This window comes from Hyperolius riggenbachi, chromosome 6, assembly GCF_040937935.1.
Source record: "Hyperolius riggenbachi isolate aHypRig1 chromosome 6, aHypRig1.pri, whole genome shotgun sequence".
Classification (NCBI taxonomy): Eukaryota; Metazoa; Chordata; class Amphibia; order Anura; family Hyperoliidae; genus Hyperolius; species Hyperolius riggenbachi.
The window spans coordinates 165601406-165622387 of NC_090651.1; the positions used below are offsets into that span (position 1 = coordinate 165601406).

Genomic DNA, 20982 nt, shown 5'->3' on the forward strand with positions numbered 1-20982 from the left:
TTACCCTGCCGCAGTGTGCACCAACAGAGTAATATGCTTAGCACCACCCGCTCAGTGACGTACTTAATGCTGGACAGAAAGAACGTAATTGGTTTACCATCACTGTTCGCATGCATGTCGCTACTGCGATCACTCATGTACACTTATCCCATTGCCATAGACTTGTATTGCTGCATAATCCATACGGTAGGCATGGATCATGCGGCAATGCAGAGATTGCAGCAGCCTAGCGTTGATTTAGTTAGTTCCACTGCATCGTGTTGCACTGCGGGTAATGTGAATAGTCTCACTGAGACTAAAAGCCATTGCGACGGGTGAGCGGACCTCAAAACAAACGACGCAGTAAGTGTGAAAGGGGCCTAAAAGTTTATTTAATGCCCCCTTTGTAGAGAACTAGGTAATGCCCCCTCAGTATAAAGCCCCAATATCCCCTCATCACATAATGCCCTTTAATAGAGAATCAGAATACTAGTATAGTGGCTTCTTCTCTTACTGTAACAAGATGTTTGTAGTGGTCTCTCTCTCCGGCTTTGGCGGCAGCTTGTGTGAGGCTCAGGTCAGGCAACCGCATCAGCCGGTCTCTGGGTCTATCGCTTGTGTGAGGCTCAGGCAACAATGTCAGCCAGTCTCTGGGTCTATCGCTTGTGTGAGGCTCAGGCAACAGTGTCAGCCAGTCTCTGTGTCTATTGCTTGTGTGAGGCTCAGGCAACAATGTCAGTGGGTCTCTGGGTCTATCACTTGTGTGAGGCTCAGGCAACAGTGTCAGCCAGTCTCTGGGTCTATCGCTTGTGTGAGGCTCACGCAACAGTGTCAGCCAGTCTCTGGGTCTATCACTTGTGTGAGGCTCAGGCAACAGCATCAGCCGGTCTCTGGGTCTATCACTTGTGTGAGGCTCAGGCAACAGCATCAGCCAGTCTCTGGGTCTATCACTTGTGTGAGGCTTAGGCAACAGCATCAGTGGGTCTCTGGCTCTATCGCTTGTGTGAGGCTCAGGCAACAGCATCAGCCAGTCTCTGGGTCTATCGCTTGTGTGAGGCTCAGGCAACAGCATCAGTGGGTCTCTGGGTCTATTGCTTGTGTGAGGCTAAGGCAACAGCATCAGCCAGTCTCTTGGTCTATCACTTGTGTGAGGCTTAGGCAACAGCATCAGCCAGTCTCTGGGGCTAGTGCTTGTGTGAGGCTTAGGCAACAGCATCAACCGGTCTCTGGCTCTATCGCTTGTGTGAGGCTTAGGCAACAGTGTCAGCCAGTCTCTGGGTCTATCGCTTGTGTGAGGCTTAGGCAACAGCATCAGTGGGTCTCTGGCTCTATCGCTTGTGTGAGGCTCAGGCAACAGCATCAGCCAGTCTCTTGGTCTATCACTTATGTGAAGCTTAGGCAACAGCATCAGCCAGACTCTGGGTCTAGTGCTTGTGTGAGGCTCAGGCAACAGCATCAGCCAGTCTCTGGGTCTAGTGCTTGTGTGAGGCTCAGGCAACAGTGTCAGCCAGACTCTGGCTTTATCGCTTGAGTGAGGCTCAGGCAACAGCATCAGACAGTCTCTGGGTCTATCACTTTTGTGAGGCTCAGGCAACCGTGTCAGCCAGTCACTGGGTCTATCACTTGTGTGAGGTTCAGGCAAAAGTGTCATCCAGTCACTGGGTCTATCACTTGTGTGAGGCTCAGGCAACAGCATCAGCCAGTCTCTGGGTCTATCACTTGTGTGAGGCTTAGGCAACAGCATCAGTGGGTCTCTGGCTCTATCGCTTGTGTGAGGCTCAGGCAACAGCGTAAGTGGGTCTCTGGGTCTATCACTTGTAGAGATGTAGCGAACGGTTCAAGGCGAACTTAGGGGGTTTGCGTTCGCCTGCAACAGGCGAACTTTTGCGGAAGTTTGATTCGCCCCATAATGCACTATGAGGGTCAACTTTGACCCTCTGCATCACAGTCAGCAGGCACATTGTAGCCATTCAGGCTACACTAAGCCCTGGATCCCCACCCCCCCTTATATAAGGCAGGGTCCGGCGGCCATTAGCCTCACTCGTGTGCCTGCTAGAGATAGGAAAGGGACAGCTGCTGCAGACTTTTTCTCCTAGGGACAGATTAGTTAGGTTCTAGGCTGCTTTGCTTGCTCCTGACTGATTATTATTGCTTTTAAAGCACCCAGCAACAGCTCTTTTCAGAGCTCATCCTGTACATATTTTTTTTTCTGTGTGTCAAACTGACACTTTTGTTGCATGCACAGCCTTGCTAATTGATATTGTGTGTGCCACTGCCAGCAGCCCAGCACATTCAGTGACTACCTGTGTGTGTGACAGTGAGCTGCACATTGTACTACCCAGTACTGCATATACCCCAGTACCTGTTGTGTTTACTTAACCCACCTTATCACTACATATACCTAGCTTTGTGTTGAGTGAACCCAGCTCACTGCATCTAACTACCTGTTGTGTTGAGTGAACCCACCTGGCCACCTCACTGCATCTAACTACCTGTTGTGTTGAGTGAGAACCCACCTCATTGCATCTTAAGTACCTTTACTGTTCAGTGGACCCAGCTCACTGCATCTAACTACCTGTTGTGTTCAGTGAACCCAGCTCACTGCATCTAACTACCTGTTGTGTTGAGTGAGAACCCACCTCACTGCATCTTAAGTACCTTTACTGTTCAGTGAACCCAGCTCACTGCATCTAACTACCTGTTGTGTTGAGTGAGAACCCACCTGGCCACCTCACTGCATCTAACTACCTGTTGTGTTGAGTGAGAATCCACCTCACTGCATCTTAAGTACCTTTACTGTTCAGTGAACCCAGCTCACTGCATCTAACTACCTGTTGTGTTGAGTGAGAACCCACCTCACTGCATCTTAAGTACCTTTACTGTTCAGTGAACCCAGCTCCCTGCATCTTACAACCTGTTGTGTTGAGTGAACCCAGCTCACTGCATCTAACTACCTGTTGTGTTGAGTGAGAACCCACCTCACTGCATCTTAAGCACCTTTACTGTTCAGTGAACCTAGCTCACTGCATCTAACTACCCAGTACCTGTTGTGTTTACTTAACCCACCTCATCACTGCATATACCTAGCGTTGTGTTGAGTGAACCCAGCTCACTGCATCTAACTACCTGTTGTGTTGAGTGAGAACCCACCTCACTGCATCTTAAGTACCTTTACTGTTCAGTGAACCCAGCTCACTGCATCTTACAACCTGTTGTGTTCAGTGAACCCAGCTCACTGCATCTAACTACCTGTTGTGTTGAGTGAGAACCCACCTCACTGCATAAAGCTAGAATCCCCCCGAGATGGACAAAATGGACAAACCAGGTAGAGGAAGAGGTAGAGGCAGACCCAGAGGAAGGCCACCAGGCACCGGCAGGTCTGTGCAAGGTGGTGTTGCTGTGATTTCGTGTGGACCTGCCCCAAAATACAGTGCTCAAAAGAAGGCACGTGCCATCACTTCCCAAAATCGTGAGGAGGTGCTTGAGTATTTAACACAGAACACCTCATCTCCCGCAGCCACCAGCGCTACAACAAGCACCACATCCGCTGCATTTGACACTTCGCAGGAGTTATTTGGTGGTGGTGAAATCACTGATTCCCAGCCACTACTGCAACAACAACAAGAAGGCGCAGGTACACCACCTCATATGTCTGAGTTAGGTAGCGATAGTATGGACGTGTGTGGATGGGGATGATGGTGGACCACCTGAAGTTGGTGCACTTGATGAGGTGTCTGAGGAAAGCGCAGCTGGCCAGGAGGATTATGATGACGATTATACGGATACCACATATGTTCCCGGTAGAGGAGATGACCAGGGGGACAGTTTAGAGGAGGAGTCAGAGAGGAGTAGGAGGAGACAACTCCATGATAGAAGCAGAGGGAGCTCGTCCTCAGAAACAGCTGGGGGCAGTGTCCAGCGCCATGTATCACCAGCTATGGCCAGCCAGCCAACATGCCCTTCAACGTCAGCTGCTGATGCCACCGTAGCGCCATCACCCCAGGGGGGTTCAGCGGTTTGGAATTTTTTTCACGTGTGTGTCTCAGATCGGAGCAAAGCCATCTGTTGTCTCTGCCAGCAAAAATTGAGCCGTGGAAAGGCCAACTCTCACGTAGGGACAAGTGTCTTACGAAGGCACCTGGAGAGAAGGCACAAACAGCTATGGCAAGAACACCTGAGGAAAAGCAGCACCCCTCAAAAGACAAGCCACCCTCCTTCTCCTCTTCCTCCTTCAGGTGCATCGTCTTCATCCACTTTCTCCCTTGCACCTTCACAGCCACCCTCCTCCACACTGCCTCTTACCTTCAGTGGTTCCTTCTCCTCTGCCCACAGCAGTACCCAGCTGTCCGTGAAGGAAGTATTTGAGCATAAGAAGCAAATGTCTGCCAGTCACCCACTTGCCCGGCGTCTGACAGCTGGCGTGGCGGAACTATTAGCTCGCCAGCTATTACCATACAAGCTGGTGGAGTCGGAGGCTTTCCGTAAGTTTGTGGCCATTGGTACACCGCAGTGGAAGATACCAGGCCGCAATTATTTTTCACAAAAGGCCATACCCAAACTGTACCGTGCAGTTGAGAGGCAAGTGGTGTCATCTCTGGCACACAGCGTTGGGTCAAGGGTCCACCTGACCACAGATGCCTGGTCTGCCAAGCACGGGCAGGGCCACTACATTACATACACAGCCCATTGGGTCAATCTTGTGACCGATGGCAGCAAGCAGGGAGTACGTGGCTGCGCAGCGGACCGACTTGTCACACCTCCACGGCTTGCAGGCAGGCCTCCAGCCACCTCCTCTCCACCTGCTACCACCGCTTCGCTGTCGTCATCCTCCTCCTCCTCGGCTGGTGCCACGATCTCCTCTCCAGCTACACAGCCCCCGCACCCCAGGGCCTATGCTGCATGCCATGTACGACGGTGTCACGCAGTGTTAGACATGTCTTGCCTAAAAGCGGAGAGTCACACTGGAGCAGCTCTCCTGGCTGCTCTTAACAAACAGGTGGAGCAATGGCTGACCCCGCACAAGCTTGAGATCGGCAACGTGGTGTGTGACAACGGCAGCAATCTCATTGCTGCGTTGAATTTGAGAAAGCTGACACACATACCCTGCATGGCACATGTGCTGAATCTGGTCGTGCAAAGATTTGTGTCCAAGTACCCAGGCTTAGAGGACGTCCTGAAGCAGGCCAGGAAGTTGTGTGGGCATTTCAGGCGCTCTTACAAGGCCATGGCACACTTTGCGGACATTCAGCGTAGAAACAACTTGCCAGTGAGACGCCTGATTTGCGATAGCCCGACTTGCTGGAATTCCACCCTGCTGATGTTCTCTCGCCTGTTTGACCAGGAGAAAGCCATCACCCAGTACCTGTATCATTACAGTACAAGGACACAATCTGGGAGGATGGGGATGTTGTGGCCCAACAACTGGACACTGATGCGAAATGCATGCAGGGTCATGGAGCCCTTTGAGGAGGTGACCAAACTGGTGAGTCGCGATGAGGGCACCATCAGCGACTTCATCCCCTACGCCTACTTCCTGGAGCGTGCCGTGCGTAGAGTGGTGGATACAGCTGTGGAGGAGCGTGAACGAGAAGAGTTACGGCAGCAGGAGTCATGGGAGCCATTTACATCCGAACCCGATGTTCCCACAACACCTGCGGCAGCACAGAGGGAGGAGGAGGAGGAAGAAGAGGAGTCGTGTGGGGAAGGAGAGGAGTCAGACTCTGGTGATGGTGATGATGAGGAAGGTGTTTCTGTGGAGGAGGAAGAGGCGGCGGAAGAAGAACAACCACGGCAGCCGTCACAGGGGGCTTCTGCTGCTCCACGTTCCCGTGTTATTGTTCGTGGCTGGGGGGAGGAAGAGGAGTTGCATCCCGTCACTGAGGAAGAGCAAGAGGAGATGGAAAGTACGTCTGCATCCAGCTTTGTGCAGATGTCCTCTTCCATGTTGTCCAGCCTGTTGAGGGACCCCCGTATCAAAAAACTCAAGACGAATGACCTGTACTGGGTGGCCACGCTACTAGACCCTCGGTACAGGCACAAAGTGGTGGACCTGTTACCAGAACAAGCTGTCGATGATGCTTTACAATGCGTTTAAGGGTAATGTGGCTGCACAACGCAATCAAGGTACCACTGGCAGTAACCCTCCTCCTCCCAAGTCCACGCAGGCAAGGACAGGACGCTCCAGCGATCTCAGGGTGATGTCGGACATGCGGACATTCTTTAGTCCAACTCCTCGCCATAGTCCTTCCGGATCCACCCTCCACCAACACCTGGACCGGCAGGTAGCAGACTACCTGGCCTTGAGTGTGGATGTAGACTCTGCGAAAAGCGACGATGAACCCTTGGACTACTGGTTGAGCAGGCTTGACCTGTGGCCAGTGCTGTCCCAATTTGCCATACAACTTCTCTCTTGCCCTGCAGCAAGCGTCCTGTCAGAAAGGACCTTCAGTGCAGCTGGAGGCGTAGTTACTGAGAAGAGAAGTCGCCTAAGTCGACAGTGTTCAGTACCTGACCTTTATCAAAATGAATGAGGAATGGATCACGAAGGGCTACCGTACGACCGAAGACTAAGTCAGTCCCCACACACAGCATCTCTGCCTGCAGGCCGCTTGACTGCCTTCTCAGCCACCACCAACAGGGTCCAGGACTCTAGGCGGATTCCTGAATTTTTAAGGCCGCTGCTAGCAGCGGCCGCTACACAAGTTTTTCTGGTGCGTGTACATGCCTGCCTAATTTTTCTGGCTGCACTGCGGGCGGCTGCAACAAAGAAACAAAAGGCATGTACATGTGCCAATGAAGCAATGACCGCCGGCTATTTGAGTGTCTCGGGTGGGGGTGGCACACAAAAGATAATAAGGTCGTTGCTTCATTGTGGTCAGACCAAATTTGATCAGCTGGACAGTCACTGTTGTTCTATCATTGAGCTACCACAGCCCGGCGACCATATGGGCTTGAAAAACGCCACGGCCTACACTCTGGCCATGCTGTGCACCAGTCCAGCACGGCCGTCACTACGCAAACAGCTGTTTGCGGTGCGTTACACAGTGAGTTTGGTGTGTCAGTGTGAAGCAGAACTCTAATTACACTCCCTAATTGATGTATACCCATGCAAGATGTTTGAAAGCACTTTAGGCCTGCAATTTAGCATTCAATGTGATTTCTGCCCTTAAACCGCTGCTTTGCGTCAAATCCAGATTTTTCCCCGGGACTTTGGGCATGTATCCCACTCCCAAAGTTCGCCTCCCCATTGAAGTCTATTGCGGTTCGCGAACTTTTACGCGAACCGAACCTTCCGTGGAAGTTCGCGAACCCGGTTCACAAACCGAAAATCGGAGGTTCGTGACATCTCTAATCACTTGTGTGAGGCTCAGGCAACAGCGTAAGTGGGTCTCTGGGTCTATCGCTTGTGTGAGGCTCAGGCAACAGCATCAGTGGGTCTCTGGGTCTATCGCTTGTGTGAGGCTCAGGCAACAGCATCAGCCATTCTCTGGGTCTATCACTTGTGTGAGGCTCAGGCAACAGTGTCAGTGGGTCTCTGGCTTTACCGCTTTTGTGAGGCTTGTTATAATTTAAGTAGGCCTCAGTTACTTGGCCTAAGTTTTATGTAAAAGGCTTGTCCGCAGTGTATGCCTTTAAAATAAATAGAGGTTTTGTGATGCAGGCAGAGGCATCTCAGGGTCTGCGTGTAGCAGAGGATACACGCAGATACTGAGAACATGTTCCTAAAAGAAGGCCATCGGACTACTCTGACCTTAACACTACACCACAGGAACAGAAAACATTGGCCATATTTACTAAACATCCACGTTCCTGCATATGGGTCAAATGCCTCATTGATTATTAATCAAGTAGGTGTGTATGATGACACCACGAGTGGGTCCACCAATAATCTGGTCTCGGGGGTGGCGAAGATGATGTCATATTTAACTCTTTCCTAGTCGGTATTAAAGGCTGAGGGAGCTACGAGAGCTCACTTCTGCTTCTTCCTTCCGCACTAGCTAGCAAGGCTGACTGGGACGACTTCTAAGCATGTTCTTCCTTTCTGTAATCTGATATAATGTATTCTGTACATAGGTAGTTTAGTGTAACGTAGTTAGGAAGAAGGTACCTGATAGACTTCAGCAGGGAGTCTCATCACGAGCTTGTAACGCAACATGAAGATTGGCATAGCTAGGATATGATGACTGTATCTATCTGTCTTTCTGTGACTTGAATAAATAACGTAAACATTGAAGAAGCCTGAGAAAGTCTATCTCCTGTTTGCTGTGTGGAGAGTCAAGTGATCTCACAGTCTGTGAGACGATGGTGTCGAAGCAAGGTGATAAGAACAGTTTATAACAGTGGTGCCGATTTAAACCCTGATTGAACACTGTCTAGCAGTACAAGCAGACAGGGGCCGGGGGCCGAAGGTGTTTTCAAGATAGTCCACAGCAAAACAAGCGGAATAGATGGAAGCGGACGGTAAAGCTTATCAAGCTGATACTGATAAGTGGTGTGGAAAGTGTGCGGGAGCCAAGCACACGGCAGCAATTCGAGAAATCAGCGGCGAAACTCTTGGACGTTACACTGTGACTGCATTGTGTACTGTAGTCACCAGCCAAAATATGGGTCGGACGGGACACTCCGGGGCCAGTTTGCAACTCGCTGTGGGAGATGTCGATCCACTGAGCCAGTCCAGTGTGGGGACGGAGATGACGGTGATTAAACGCTCAGAAAGTTCCGGAGTCCATGGAAGTTTCGCAGGTGAAGTTGCGGGAATGCTGATGAATTGCCAAGAATCTGCTGCTCAGGCAAGTTTGATTTATGTTGTTATATTCTGTGTTAATTGCAGCGTGGAGGCTGCGTGCTCCATTTTTTTTTTTGTTTTGTTCCTCCTTCTATGTTGGTTTTGTTTTTTTTTCTCCCCATCCAGAGACTGGGAGTGATGCCAGCTGTGTTTTAGCCTAGCAGAGAGCGCCCCGCAGAAGAGATGGGGGGGGGGCGGCTGTCGAGCAGGTGGAGGGGGGAGAGAGGGGATAGAAGAGGAAAGCGAGTGTCTTTCTGTTTGTGAGATGTTCTGCAAGTTTCTCGCATTTCCAGTCAGAGCTGCTAACATGCTTGTAAATATCTGTATCTGTTATGTTGTTTAGCCAGTTTGTCTGTTGTGCGTTTCAGCAGTATTAGCTGTTAATATGGTTTAGAGTTACGCTGCGCGCTTGAGTAATTTTGAGTTATGGCAGAGATAAGCTGCAGATGATTTGTGAGGAGAGAGAGGTTTCTACGTTCCTGGGTGATGCTAAGATGTAAAATATTTAGCATTGCAGCTGTGACGCGGTTTGTCTCAAGTTTGGCAAGCATCCCAGAGAGTATAGGTAGCGGAAGGCTGACTCTCGGTAAAATGTATCGATGCTGTGTGTAACTATGCATAAAAATGTTTGTTCTGTGTGTATTTTGTTTTCTTTCCTAAGATATAGGAAACGAGAGGCTGCTATGGGAGCAGCCATCTTAGCTGGCAGTCCAGGACTCAAAATGGCGGCAGTGGAGAGAGCCCGCCCCCGAGAGTCATGGCCCCCACACGTCATGGCAGGGGGGAGGAGGGGCTGGGGGATCCACGTCACGTCAGGCTGTGCTCGCGGCTCCGGGCAGAGCAGCTGAAAGGGAGGGGGGTAGAAATACAGAGACATGCTACTGTGTGTCTCGGGTCTCAAAGTATTTCCCCAGAGTTTTTCCCTGAGTCCATGGAAAGGAATGCCAGGATATGTGCACCAAGCTATTACTGTAAGATTAGCAGGAGCACGGATAGGAAAAGTGTCCCAGCTAGGTGCAGGGACACACGTAGCAGTGCAGGTCAGGAAAGTGTCTGTACTGAGTTGCTTACGGGATTATTCCTGTAAGTGGGGCACCTTAATGGGTGGTGCAGCATGAGTTCCCAATAGAGTATAGGGGGGGACAGTGCATCAGGGGGGTGCCGGAGGTGGAAAAAAGGGAGTTGACCAATCCGGGTTTCCGTCGCCGCTGCTGCAGAGCGGTAACGTTTTTTTCCGGTTTTTGTCGTGGACAGGGCCAGAGCTTGACTGAGAGGTCTATGCTGGGCTGGGGCGGTTTTTTTGTGTGTTTTTTTCCGTCCACTGATTGGTCAAATATGTTTTTTCCAGCTCCTATCAATTGTAGCACAAAGAACAAAAACTGACCGCAGTTCATGGGGCAATTATACAGATGATAGAATTGCCATGTACAGAGTGACAGTGTATCAGTACGCTGTTTGCCATGTGACTACCTACCATGTGGGCATTCAGGGATCTGCATACAGGCATGTGACGCTGGTAGGCTTAGCCCTGCACCCTGTGTAGTTTAAGTGCAAAGCGCTCCTTCCTACAGGGAGGCAGCCGTTTTTTTTGGTAGTCTAGGTAGTGGCACGGCAAACATTGATCAGAGGGTACAACACACAGAACTTCTAGCAGAGCTGGTATCGCGATGAAGTTCTAGATAAGTAAATGCGATAATGAGTAAGAGCATTGCAGGCTCACCTGCAAAGCAGCATCAGGTGTGGCATCCGTAATCTGTGCATGCGACGGCCGCGCATGGACAGATAAGGGGGGATGTGGAGTGAGCTGCAATGGGGTGAGAGCTTCCAAAGGTGAAGCGAGCTTCCAAAGGTGAAGTCCGCGGGAGCATATTTTAAACAGGTAAGTACTGAGGATAGTACTGAGGTAGGGGGGTGAAGTTTAACTCCAATCTACCAATAAGAGTAAACAGAGTTCATGAGAACCATAAAACAACGAGATCAATTACGGTATATATTGATCATTTTAAAGGGTAAAGAGTACAAGCCGCAGGGCGAATCCCAAATCATTAATAAGAATTGATTTGTTTGTATTTCGATTTCAGGTGTTTGGCAATATGGAATTGAGACAGCTGCAGTGCTGGCAGCAAAGATGGAGATGTCAGTCGGATAAGCGAAAGGTTCCAGATGCCAATCTAAGCTTGGAGGAACACGAGATTCCTGAAATTGGAAAGAGACTAAAACACGAGATTCCTGAAATCGGAAAGAGACTAAAACACGAGATTTCGGAGATCGGAAAGAGACTAAAACACGAGATTCCTGAGATTGGAAAGAGATTAAAACACGAGATTCCTGAAATTGGAAAGAGACTAAAACACGAGATTTCGGAGATCGGAAAGAGACTAACAAAACTGTCTGAGCAAAGCATAGTGCAAATTGTTAATGTTTTTCTTTCCCAAGGTGGTGCTTTTATAATGAAGAGTACCGTGCTGATGGTGATCCTAGGTTGCCATTCCGTCCTAGGAGAACGAAGAGAGGACATTCTCATGTATAATAAGGGGTTAATGAGAATGCAAGGCCCAAACATGTTGATGTTGGGTGACAAAGGTACTGATCCTTTCACACCTCCCTCTGATTGGCACAGATGGACCAAGCAGGGATGGAGGGAAAGAGCACTTGTGCCAGGAGAAAACAAATTTCATGGCACAATGTGGGTGAAAGGTCTGAAAGGTCAGGTGTGCTGGCAGGGTGACTGGAAAGGCAGTGTAAATCTGCTATTGAAGGTCACACTCCCAGAATCGATGCACCGATCCAAAGGTTTGTTAAAAGGTACATTGCAGTACAATGGGTACATGCAAAAGGTGGAGTGTGTGATTCAGGGGTACCTTGTCTTGGTTATGCAGAGTGAGATGGTTCCAGATTGGAGAGGAACGAGCAGGAGGCGTCAATTCTCTTACCAGAGAGACGCAGGGGACAACATCACACTCTGGAGCTACCAACAGAGAGTGCCTCTGAAGCAACTATACACACGTAAAGGCTGGAAAGCCGAGGGTGGGTGGTTCTCGAAACAAGAAGTAAAAATCGAGATCAAGCCACATTTCCAGGTGACAAAGAGGGTGGGGAGAGCGGACCCGGGGGAGGGAAAGCCCACACAGGGAACCCCATTCACACCACACGGGTCACAACAGGGGACGATATTACACAGTCCATATGCAACAGCTTATCCTCATCATAGTTGGGTAAGTGAAGAGGTACTCTTAATCGAACGATTGCAGAGAGTACAGTCTTCCCGACCTCAGGTACATAGTGTGCCTCAGGACATAAGGGGGGAAGAGGTCCAATCAGGACAGCTGGGGACATATTTTGTCAGCGAGAGATTGGACAAGGGGAGGTATATTAATTTTTCTGGAGAAGGATCTTTTGCATGGCAGCTTCGAGATGTTTGGGTGAACAAATGGAAACGGTGCAACATTCCTTTAGGCACCGCTACTTCCTTAGCTCCCACCTCAACCCGTGTCTTACACCAGGACCTGAGAGGTCAACCTTTTTTGGTGCTAGACGGGGAGGTGAAGCAAGTAGAGTGGTCCTCATGCGGGCAATTCTTGCAGAAGTACCTGCGTTGGCCAGGGCAAGTCAAATTTAGTGAAGAAGCCTGCAGGCTCAATAACGCAGAATGCGAGGCTACCATTCAAAAGATCCACCCTGAAGCCCAACCGATAGTTCCGGTGGCTGAAGGAAAGGTTTGGTTTTTTAACATAAGTTCTAATGATACATTCAAGGTATATTCTCATAATTGTTCAGATAAGGGGGAGTTTCCAAGGGGAACATATTGGGTGAGTGGAGATCCCATATGGATCCTGTCATCCAGGTTGGATGACGTTGTGTTTCAAATTGGTAAGAAAAATCTAAAGTTCAAAGTTTCACAGGTAGTTCCCGTCCTGAAAGAGAACACGACATGGGACAAAGGGGAACAGGTTTTGATCCAAGACGACCACATTTTGTTACAAAGGTTAAACAAACAGTACACTAAGTTAGAGGTAAGATTTCACCATGATACAGGTGATCTTCACGAGGTAGAACACAAAAATGAGCAGGTGAGTTCCAGTCTGACCTGGTGGACAAAGGTTCCGGTGATGTTCCAGGGACACTCGGACTGGGCCTCTGCAGTTCCAAAGTTCTTTCTACACCCACTGGTCGTCTGGATGGGGATGACAACATTAGGCATCATTATCCAGGTGAGGTTGCGTGTTAAAATTACGTAAAACAAATTAACCTGGTCCAGAGATTGGTGCCTCATAAACAATCTCCTGAACCAATAGTTTAAATTAAGGAATATACAGGGTTACGGGTATAGGTTTAGTAGTACCTGTGATGGAGCTGATTGTATAAAGGTGCTCTTTTAGAAGGCACCTGGCACTGCTCCGTTTTGTAACAACCAAACGAGTTTCACTTCTCTGTGGTCATGCAAGTTTGTGAGTGATACGTAAGTGACGCAAATGCTGAGCATGTGGTATAGAGGGACTTAGAAGTAGGGCCTCCCCAGAGAGCCTGGTTACAGGAAGACCAAGAGGTCTTGCTCTCTCTCTTCCAGGGGTAATCGCCTAGAGCAGAGAAGTTGTGTGGGCACGAACATCGAAAAGTGAAACATAAAAGAAAAGAAACCAGGTACTGGGAGGTTCAGATGCTGGGATCTGCGGGTCAAGCCGTTTTAGGGGGGATTGTTATAATTTAAGTAGGCCTCAGTTACTTGGCCTGAGTTTTATGTAAAAGGCTTGTCCGCAGTGTATGCCTTTAAAATAAATAGAGGTTTTGTGATGCAGGCAGAGGCATCTCAGGGTCTGCGTGTAGCAGAGGATACACGCAGATACTGAGAACATGTTCCTAAAAGAAGGCCATCGGACTACTCTGACCTTAACACTACACCACAGGAACAGAAAACATTGGCCATATTTACTAAACATCCACGTTCCTGCATATGGGTCAAATGCCTCATTGATTATTAATCAAGTAGGTGTGTATGATGACACCACGAGTGGGTCCACCAATAATCTGGTCTCGGGGGTGGCGAAGATGATGTCATATTTAACTCTTTCCTAGTCGGTATTAAAGGCTGAGGGAGCTAAGAGAGCTCACTTCTGCTTCTTCCTTCCGCACTAGCTAGCAAGGCTGACTGGGACGACTTCTAAGCATGTTCTTCCTTTCTGTAATCTGATATAATGTATGCTGTACATAGGTAGTTTTGTGTAACGTAGTTAGGAAGAAGGTACCTGATAGACTTCAGCAGGGAGTCTCATCACGAGCTTGTAACGCAACATGAAGATTGGCATAGCTAGGATATGATGACTGTATCTATCTGTCTTTCTGTGACTTGAATAAATAACGTAAACATTGAAGAAGCCTGAGAAAGTCTATCTCCTGTTTGCTGTGTGGAGAGTCAAGTGATCTCACAGTCTGTGAGACGATGGTGTCGAAGCAAGGTGATAAGAACAGTTTATAACAAGGCTCAGGCAACAGCATCAGCCAGTCTCTGGGTCTATCGCTTGTGTGAGACTCAGGCAACAGCATCAGCTGGTCTCTGGGTCTATCACTTGTGTGAGGCTCAGGCAACAGCATCCGTGGGTCTCTGGGTCTATTGCTTGTGTGAGGTTCAGGCATTGCAGGGAACAGCATCAGCTAGTTTCCGGGTCTATTGCTTGTGTGAGGCTCAGGCAACAGCATCAGCCAGTCTGTGGGTCTATCACTTGTGTGAGGCTCAGGCAACAGCGTAAGTGGGTCTCTGGGTCTATCGCTTGTGTGAGGCTCAGGCAACAACATCAGTGGGTCTCTGGGTCTATCGCTTGTGTGAGGCTCAGGCAACAGTGTCAGTGGGTCTCTGGCTTTATCGCTTTTGTGAGGCTCAGGCAACAGCATCAGCCAGTCTCTGGGTCTATCGCTTGTGTGAGGCTTAGGCAACAGCATCAGCCAGTCTCTGGGTCTATCGCTTGTGTGAGACTCAGGCAACAGCATCAGCCGGTCTCTGGCCCTATAGCTTGTGTGAGGCTCAGGCAACAGCATCAGTGGATCTCTGGGTCTATCGCTTGTGTGAGGCTCAGGCAACAGCGTCAGCCGGTCTCTGGCCCTATAGCTTGTGTGAGACTCAGGCAACAGCGTCAGTGGGTCTCTGGCTCTATCGCTTATGTGAGGCTCAGGCAACAGCATCAGCGGGTCTCTGAATCTATAGCTTGTGTGAGGAGCGAGCAACAGTGTCGGTGTATCTCTCCAGCGGCAGCTCGTGTGAAGCTCAGGGAACAGCATTAGCATCTCTCTGGGTCTATCGCTTGTGTGAGTCTTAGGCTGCAGGCAACAACGTCAGCGGGGGTCTGGGTCTATTGCTTATGTGAGACTCAAGATGCAGACAACAGCATCAGTGTGTATCTTTCCGGCGGCAGCTCGTGCAACAGCGTCAGCGGGTCTCTGGTTATTTTGTGAAGTTTAGGCTGCAGGCAACAGCATCTGTATGTGTATCTCTACAGTGACACATGGGGACAACACCGCTCTTGTGAGGCGCGGGGTCGCAATATTGCAGCGTCAGGATTCGTTGGATTAGAATTGAGGAAATTACATTGGGATTTCTCAGGATTCGTTGCCCCACCTCTAAAACAACTCTTCTGCTTTTCATCTGTCACTTTTCTTCTTTTACTTCATTCTTCTCCCTTAAATTTTGGCAGCCCCCAGTATAGATAGCCTGATGTGCCTCCAATATTAGGTAGGCCCCCTATCAGTATAGATATCAGGATGTGCCCCCAAGTATAAGGTTGCCCCCTCCCCCAGAAGAGATAGCTAGATGTTCCCCCAGTATTAGGCATCTCCCCAGTATAGATACCCCAATGTGAACCCCCCACCCCACAGTATAGGTAGCCTGATGGGCCAACCGGTATTAACCGCTTGAGGACTGTAGGCTTACACCCCCCTAGTAACCAGGTTACTTGTTGCAATTCAGTGCTCTGCAGCTTTAATAGCTCGCTGCAGAGCCATACAAATTAGTACACAAATGAATCCCCCCCCCCCCTTTTCTGCCCACCAACAGAGATTTCTGTTGGTGGGCTCTGATCACTGTTGCAGGGCTTTGTTTTTTTGTTTGTTTTTTTTTATATTAAAAATTGCAATTTTTATTTATCTCCCCTCCCTCCCTACCCATGCCAGCCAATCAGGGTGATCCTCTCTCATGGGCATTAGCCTATGAGAGGGGATCGAGATCGGAGCCTCTCCAGGGGACAGCCGAGTTACACGGCTGTAGATCGCAGCGCTGTTCAATGTAAATTGATGGCGGTTTCTCCATCTAACAGTCTGCTAGTGGCGATCGCCGCTGGTAGACTGATGATGGCGCGCACAATCCCCTACAATCCCAGCCCACCGTTCTTGACGCCTTTCGCCGTTACGTGGTCCTGGGGCTGTATCAGTATTAGGCAGCCCTCCCCAGTATAGATAGCCTGATATGCCCCCAGTATTATGCAGCCCTCCCTCCTTAGTATAGAGAGCCCGATGTGCCCCCAATATTAGGCAGAACCCACCCCCAGTATAGATACCCCTATGTGCCCCAGTGTTTGTCCTCAACAAGAGCGGAATAACACTTAAAACATGAAAACTTCAATAAAATGACCAACTAGTATATTGTATAATATAATGTTGATAGGTACATGCCTGCAGTTAATTTAGTAGCCGTATAATTACACTTTGCTTATTTGTAAATATGTTACAACTGTTATTCATAAATATTAAAGCGCTAACACTGTAATAAAACAATTATATTAGTAATTCACATTAAATTCAAAATTAGACTACATAAAGTTATCAAATATGAGATACAAGCTATAACATTTGAGCACATACAGTATATACCCCCAAACACAAGATAACTAACCTAATTAGTCTTAGAACAGAAAAATAATTACTCATCATAAAAGGCTGACATACAATAAACATACACAGGCGCAGCATGCAAATCCTGACATATGGACTAAATTGCTGCTTCCATTGTTATTCACTAGAGAAGCAGGGTTCCTGGTTGATTTTCACCCACTAGTTACACATACTTAAAGTGACCCTAAAGTAAAAAAAAACAAAAAAAACACTGCCCATTTACTTACTTGGGGCTTCTTCCAGCCCTCTGAAGTCTTCCTGGTAACTCACCATCATACCACACTCCATAATCCGGCTAATGAGTCAGTTTGCCACTGCGCATGCAAGGCGCTGGCCATACGTGTCCTCTATCATGTTCCCATGGCCGGGAGAGTTTTGCACATGCGCTGTAGTAATTTTTACTTACTGCACAAGCGCAGAATGCTCCCCGGCTCCGGGAGCACACTAGAGGACACGCACAGCACGGGGCCACGCATGGAGAATTGGAGGGGGCAATGGACCAGGAAGACTGCAGGGGGCTGGAAGAAACCCCAGATAAGCTTTTTTTCTGCCTTTAGGTTCACTTTAAACACATACATAACACTCATACATATGGGGGTATTAAGTATGTGTTATACTGTGTATGTGTTAATGTATGTTTAAGTCCATATGTCAGGGTTCCCATGGTTCAGTTGGAATATGTGCATTTGCACCAAACCATTTGGGAGTAGTAGCATTCTATTGCAAGCTCAGATAGCCTAGTGCTATCTAAGAGGATATCTCCTTGTTGAAATCAGATGTGTGTTTAATGGATGACAGCATTTTTAGATGAGCAGTAATCTTCCATTTCTAAGTCTGCTTTCACAATATATATGCATACAGTATATGTACAGTGAATGGTGTATGGTAAAGTTGTAATGCAGCCTACCACTGAAATGCAATCCACACAGTGCAGCTTAAAACTAGACTTTATACTTGCACCACACATGTCACCCGGCAATGCACTGCATGCTGTGCATTATCCTGCTGGAAATCAACGCACAGCAAAAGTAACAGTGTAAAATCCCCCATTGAGATATAATTGCACCCTGTTATGAATGATGTGCTTATATTGTCTGTTGCGCCACGTGTGCGACAGATGTAGTGTGAAAGAAGCCTACCAAAAGAGGTAGTCATTATCTAGTGTTTGGTTTTATGTTTATCCCTACTATATGTGTTTGTCACTTACACACCCCCAAATTTGATGCTATGTCAAATATTATCTTAGAATAATGCACAATATACATATTATAGTATCTGCATTAAGATAATGTAGCAAAGAGAGGGTATCGTGTAGGGGAAGCTGTGAACACCTACCAGTTCCTACAGGTGTCCTGACATGTTTCGTGTTGGAAGACTAACTTCATCAGAGGCCCAAATAACAGTAATTGCCCACACAATTATGCCAGATGGTTATTAGTGATCAATGTGAAAATACAATACCCAACAGCAGTGAAATGTTTGATCCAAAAGGTGAGGGGACAAGATGGCATCCAATCAAATTCCGGTGTACGTACACACACACACACACTTATAAGCAGGGCCGGCGCTACCATAGAGGCAAAGGGGGCAATTGCCCCAGGGCCCCAGAGCTTGTAGGGGCCCCCAGTGGCTACAAGAGGAAAAAAATTCAAATCAGCCTTATAGTTTTTGAGAAAATCGACTTTAATGTTTCAAAGGAAAAAAAATACACATTTAAAAACCTGCCGACTTTAATGGTTAATAGCAAATCCACCTTAAATGCTAGAAACCCTAAATTTGCAGGATATGTTAAGGAGATCATTGGGAATAAGAGGAAAAAACAATTTTTCAAAAAGACCTTATAGTTTTTGAGAAAATCGATTTTAAAGTTTCGAAGGAAAAAAGTATACTTTTAAATGCGGTAAATGTCACTTTTAGTAGCAAACCTAACGGTAGTGTAATTTTACATGTATCAAAAGAAAGAGCAATGAATCTCATGACAGGGTTCCCTGGGGGTTCATACGCAGCCGCAGCGCTTTGGCCAGGGATCGCTATACAGCCGCAATATGGCTGCATGAAGATCCCTGGCATTTTTTCCTATTTTCCCAATTTTTTTTTTATGTTTAGAGTGTGGGAATGTAAAAAAAAATAATTATGTGGGGTCCCCCCTCCTGAAACTTTTTAACCCCTTGTCCCCCATGCAGGCTGGGGTAGCCAGAATGTGGAGCTCCGACCGATTGGGGCTTCACACCCTGACTATACCAGCTGCAAAAAAGGTCCCTTAATGCCGATTTTTGTTCCGGGGTATCTGTTGGGGGTGGGGGGGGGGGGGTTTATTTTGCCCTGGGGCCCCATTGTTGCTTAAACCGGCCCTGCCAATAAGTATGTAAATCTAATCCCTGGTGTGATTTATCGCTTGCATACTTACTTACTAAAGGAACCTCTTAAACATTGTAATTCTTGTCCTAATAAAAGTGTAAAAGTATGCATATCTGACTTATTACCAAATGCTGATGAGATAATGCACACGCATAAAAAGTATGCATAAGAACACAAAACCTTTACAATTATACTCAGATCAATACAATTGCACACTGCAGATATGTAAGAAATTAGCCTCAGCATGGTTTAATGAATATTTATAGAAAAAGGTTATTACAATAGGAATTATCATTATTTTAACAAGACAAATTACATTTTCAGTTTGTTAATTACTGATAGATTTTATTTTCCACATAAACAAATAAAAAAACTGTATGTGAAGAATGTACTTACCATCGTGGTTTTGATCCTGTTGAAACCCTAAAAGCAAAACATCCTTTGCAGTAAATGTCACTGAATCTAACTCATAACTGGTGTAATAGCTTGGCATGAAAATGAACTGATGAACTTCCTGCATTTACAGAATTGTGCAAGATCTAAACTTCTTTTGATATACCTTTTTTTTTCTTCTTTCAAAAAAGGAAATGTGATGGTAACATTTCTTAAACTCGTTTGCAACTCTGGTATGTGGCTTTACAATGTAATTTTTTTATACACTAAACAATAATAACAATACTTAATATCCTTTGTGCAGTGTCTAGAGAAGAAGAATAAAAACTATTGTGCTTATTCCAAAACAAAAACAAACATATGTATTGTTTTGAATGTTAAAATGTAAAATCATAAATGTAATGGAAATGTTAGTTTATACTAGCACAGAGCAGAAATGAAGCTGGACAAATGTATTAGGCCCCGTTCACACTTGCGTTTTGGCAAGTAAACGGACCGGATCCTGATCGGATCCTGATCGGATCCTGACCTGATCCTGATCAGAACCGTACGGTTCCGATCCGGATCCGTTTGTATCAGGCATGCATCAGGCTGCCATCCGGATCCGTGGGCAAAAAATAGTTAAATATAAATAAAAAAATGTTCGGGTCAGCAGAAGGTGCACCTGGTGCACATGTACAATCAGGTTCCTCTGCTGTAGGCATCACCTCCACCTCCGATATTCTGCCAAACAGCTCCAGCACGTCTGTCACTGCTGCTCCACTCCAGACATGCTTGGCCCATGTGTCCCCATCCGAAATGGCCGCTTGGATACGCATAGGAAGTGGGGTAGAACGTCAGGTTTTTGTAGGCAGTGTGTTCTGTGCCTTCCGTTTCCCATTGGTTTCTGTGTTCCTGATGGTGCTGTCAGGCTCAGGTCCGGCTCTGGTCAGGATGCGTGGGCCGGAGATCCGGACACAAAAAATAGCGCATGTTGGAAAAGAGTCCGGATCCGGTCCGGCTCCGTACTGTACGGAACGTACGTATGTGAACGTCCGCATAGCCTTTGCATTGCTATGCGGAACGTACGTTCCGTTTGTACAGTATGCGGTCCGGATCAGATCCGGAAAATCCGGATAGCAAACGCTAATGTGAACCGGGCCTAACTTGTAATCATTTCATTTTGTTTTCTGCAGAGTAATACATGTTGAAAAAACATCCACAGAAATGTTTTGAATCTCTAAAAATAATTTGCAGATAATTTTATTAGTACTGTAATTATAAATATATGCAGTTATATTAAACTAAACAATGCAAATAAAAGTATCAATTTATTGTTATTGGAATCACATCTCCAGTTCAAATTGTATCAAGCTGTTATGTAAGCAGAACAATAGGAGTGCCAAACCTGATACCGATGTCAAATATTTACTAGCAATATGTATTGCTTGGTCTTCATAGTCTCTAAGGAGGTATATCATTATGTACTTTCTCTCCAGACATCAGTAGACATGCAGTGAAGTACATTGTGAAGTACAAATGTAAGGAGAGGGATATGGAAGATGCCATATTTATTTATTATTATTTAGTATTTATATAGCGCCGACATCTTC

General features: G+C 47.3%; 1 protein-coding gene across 1 annotated transcript in view; it reads right to left on the reverse strand.

The window, feature by feature from the left end:
- The window catches only part of SELL (selectin L), a 128003-nt gene extending 108396 nt beyond the window's left edge, over positions 1-19607 (reverse strand). The window contains exon 1 of the mRNA XM_068242669.1: positions 19394-19607. Coding sequence (XP_068098770.1) covers positions 19394-19396 — 3 coding nt within the window. The 5' untranslated portion in view covers positions 19397-19607. The remainder of the gene's footprint in view (positions 1-19393) is intronic.
- Positions 19608-20982: the final 1375 nt, after the last annotated feature.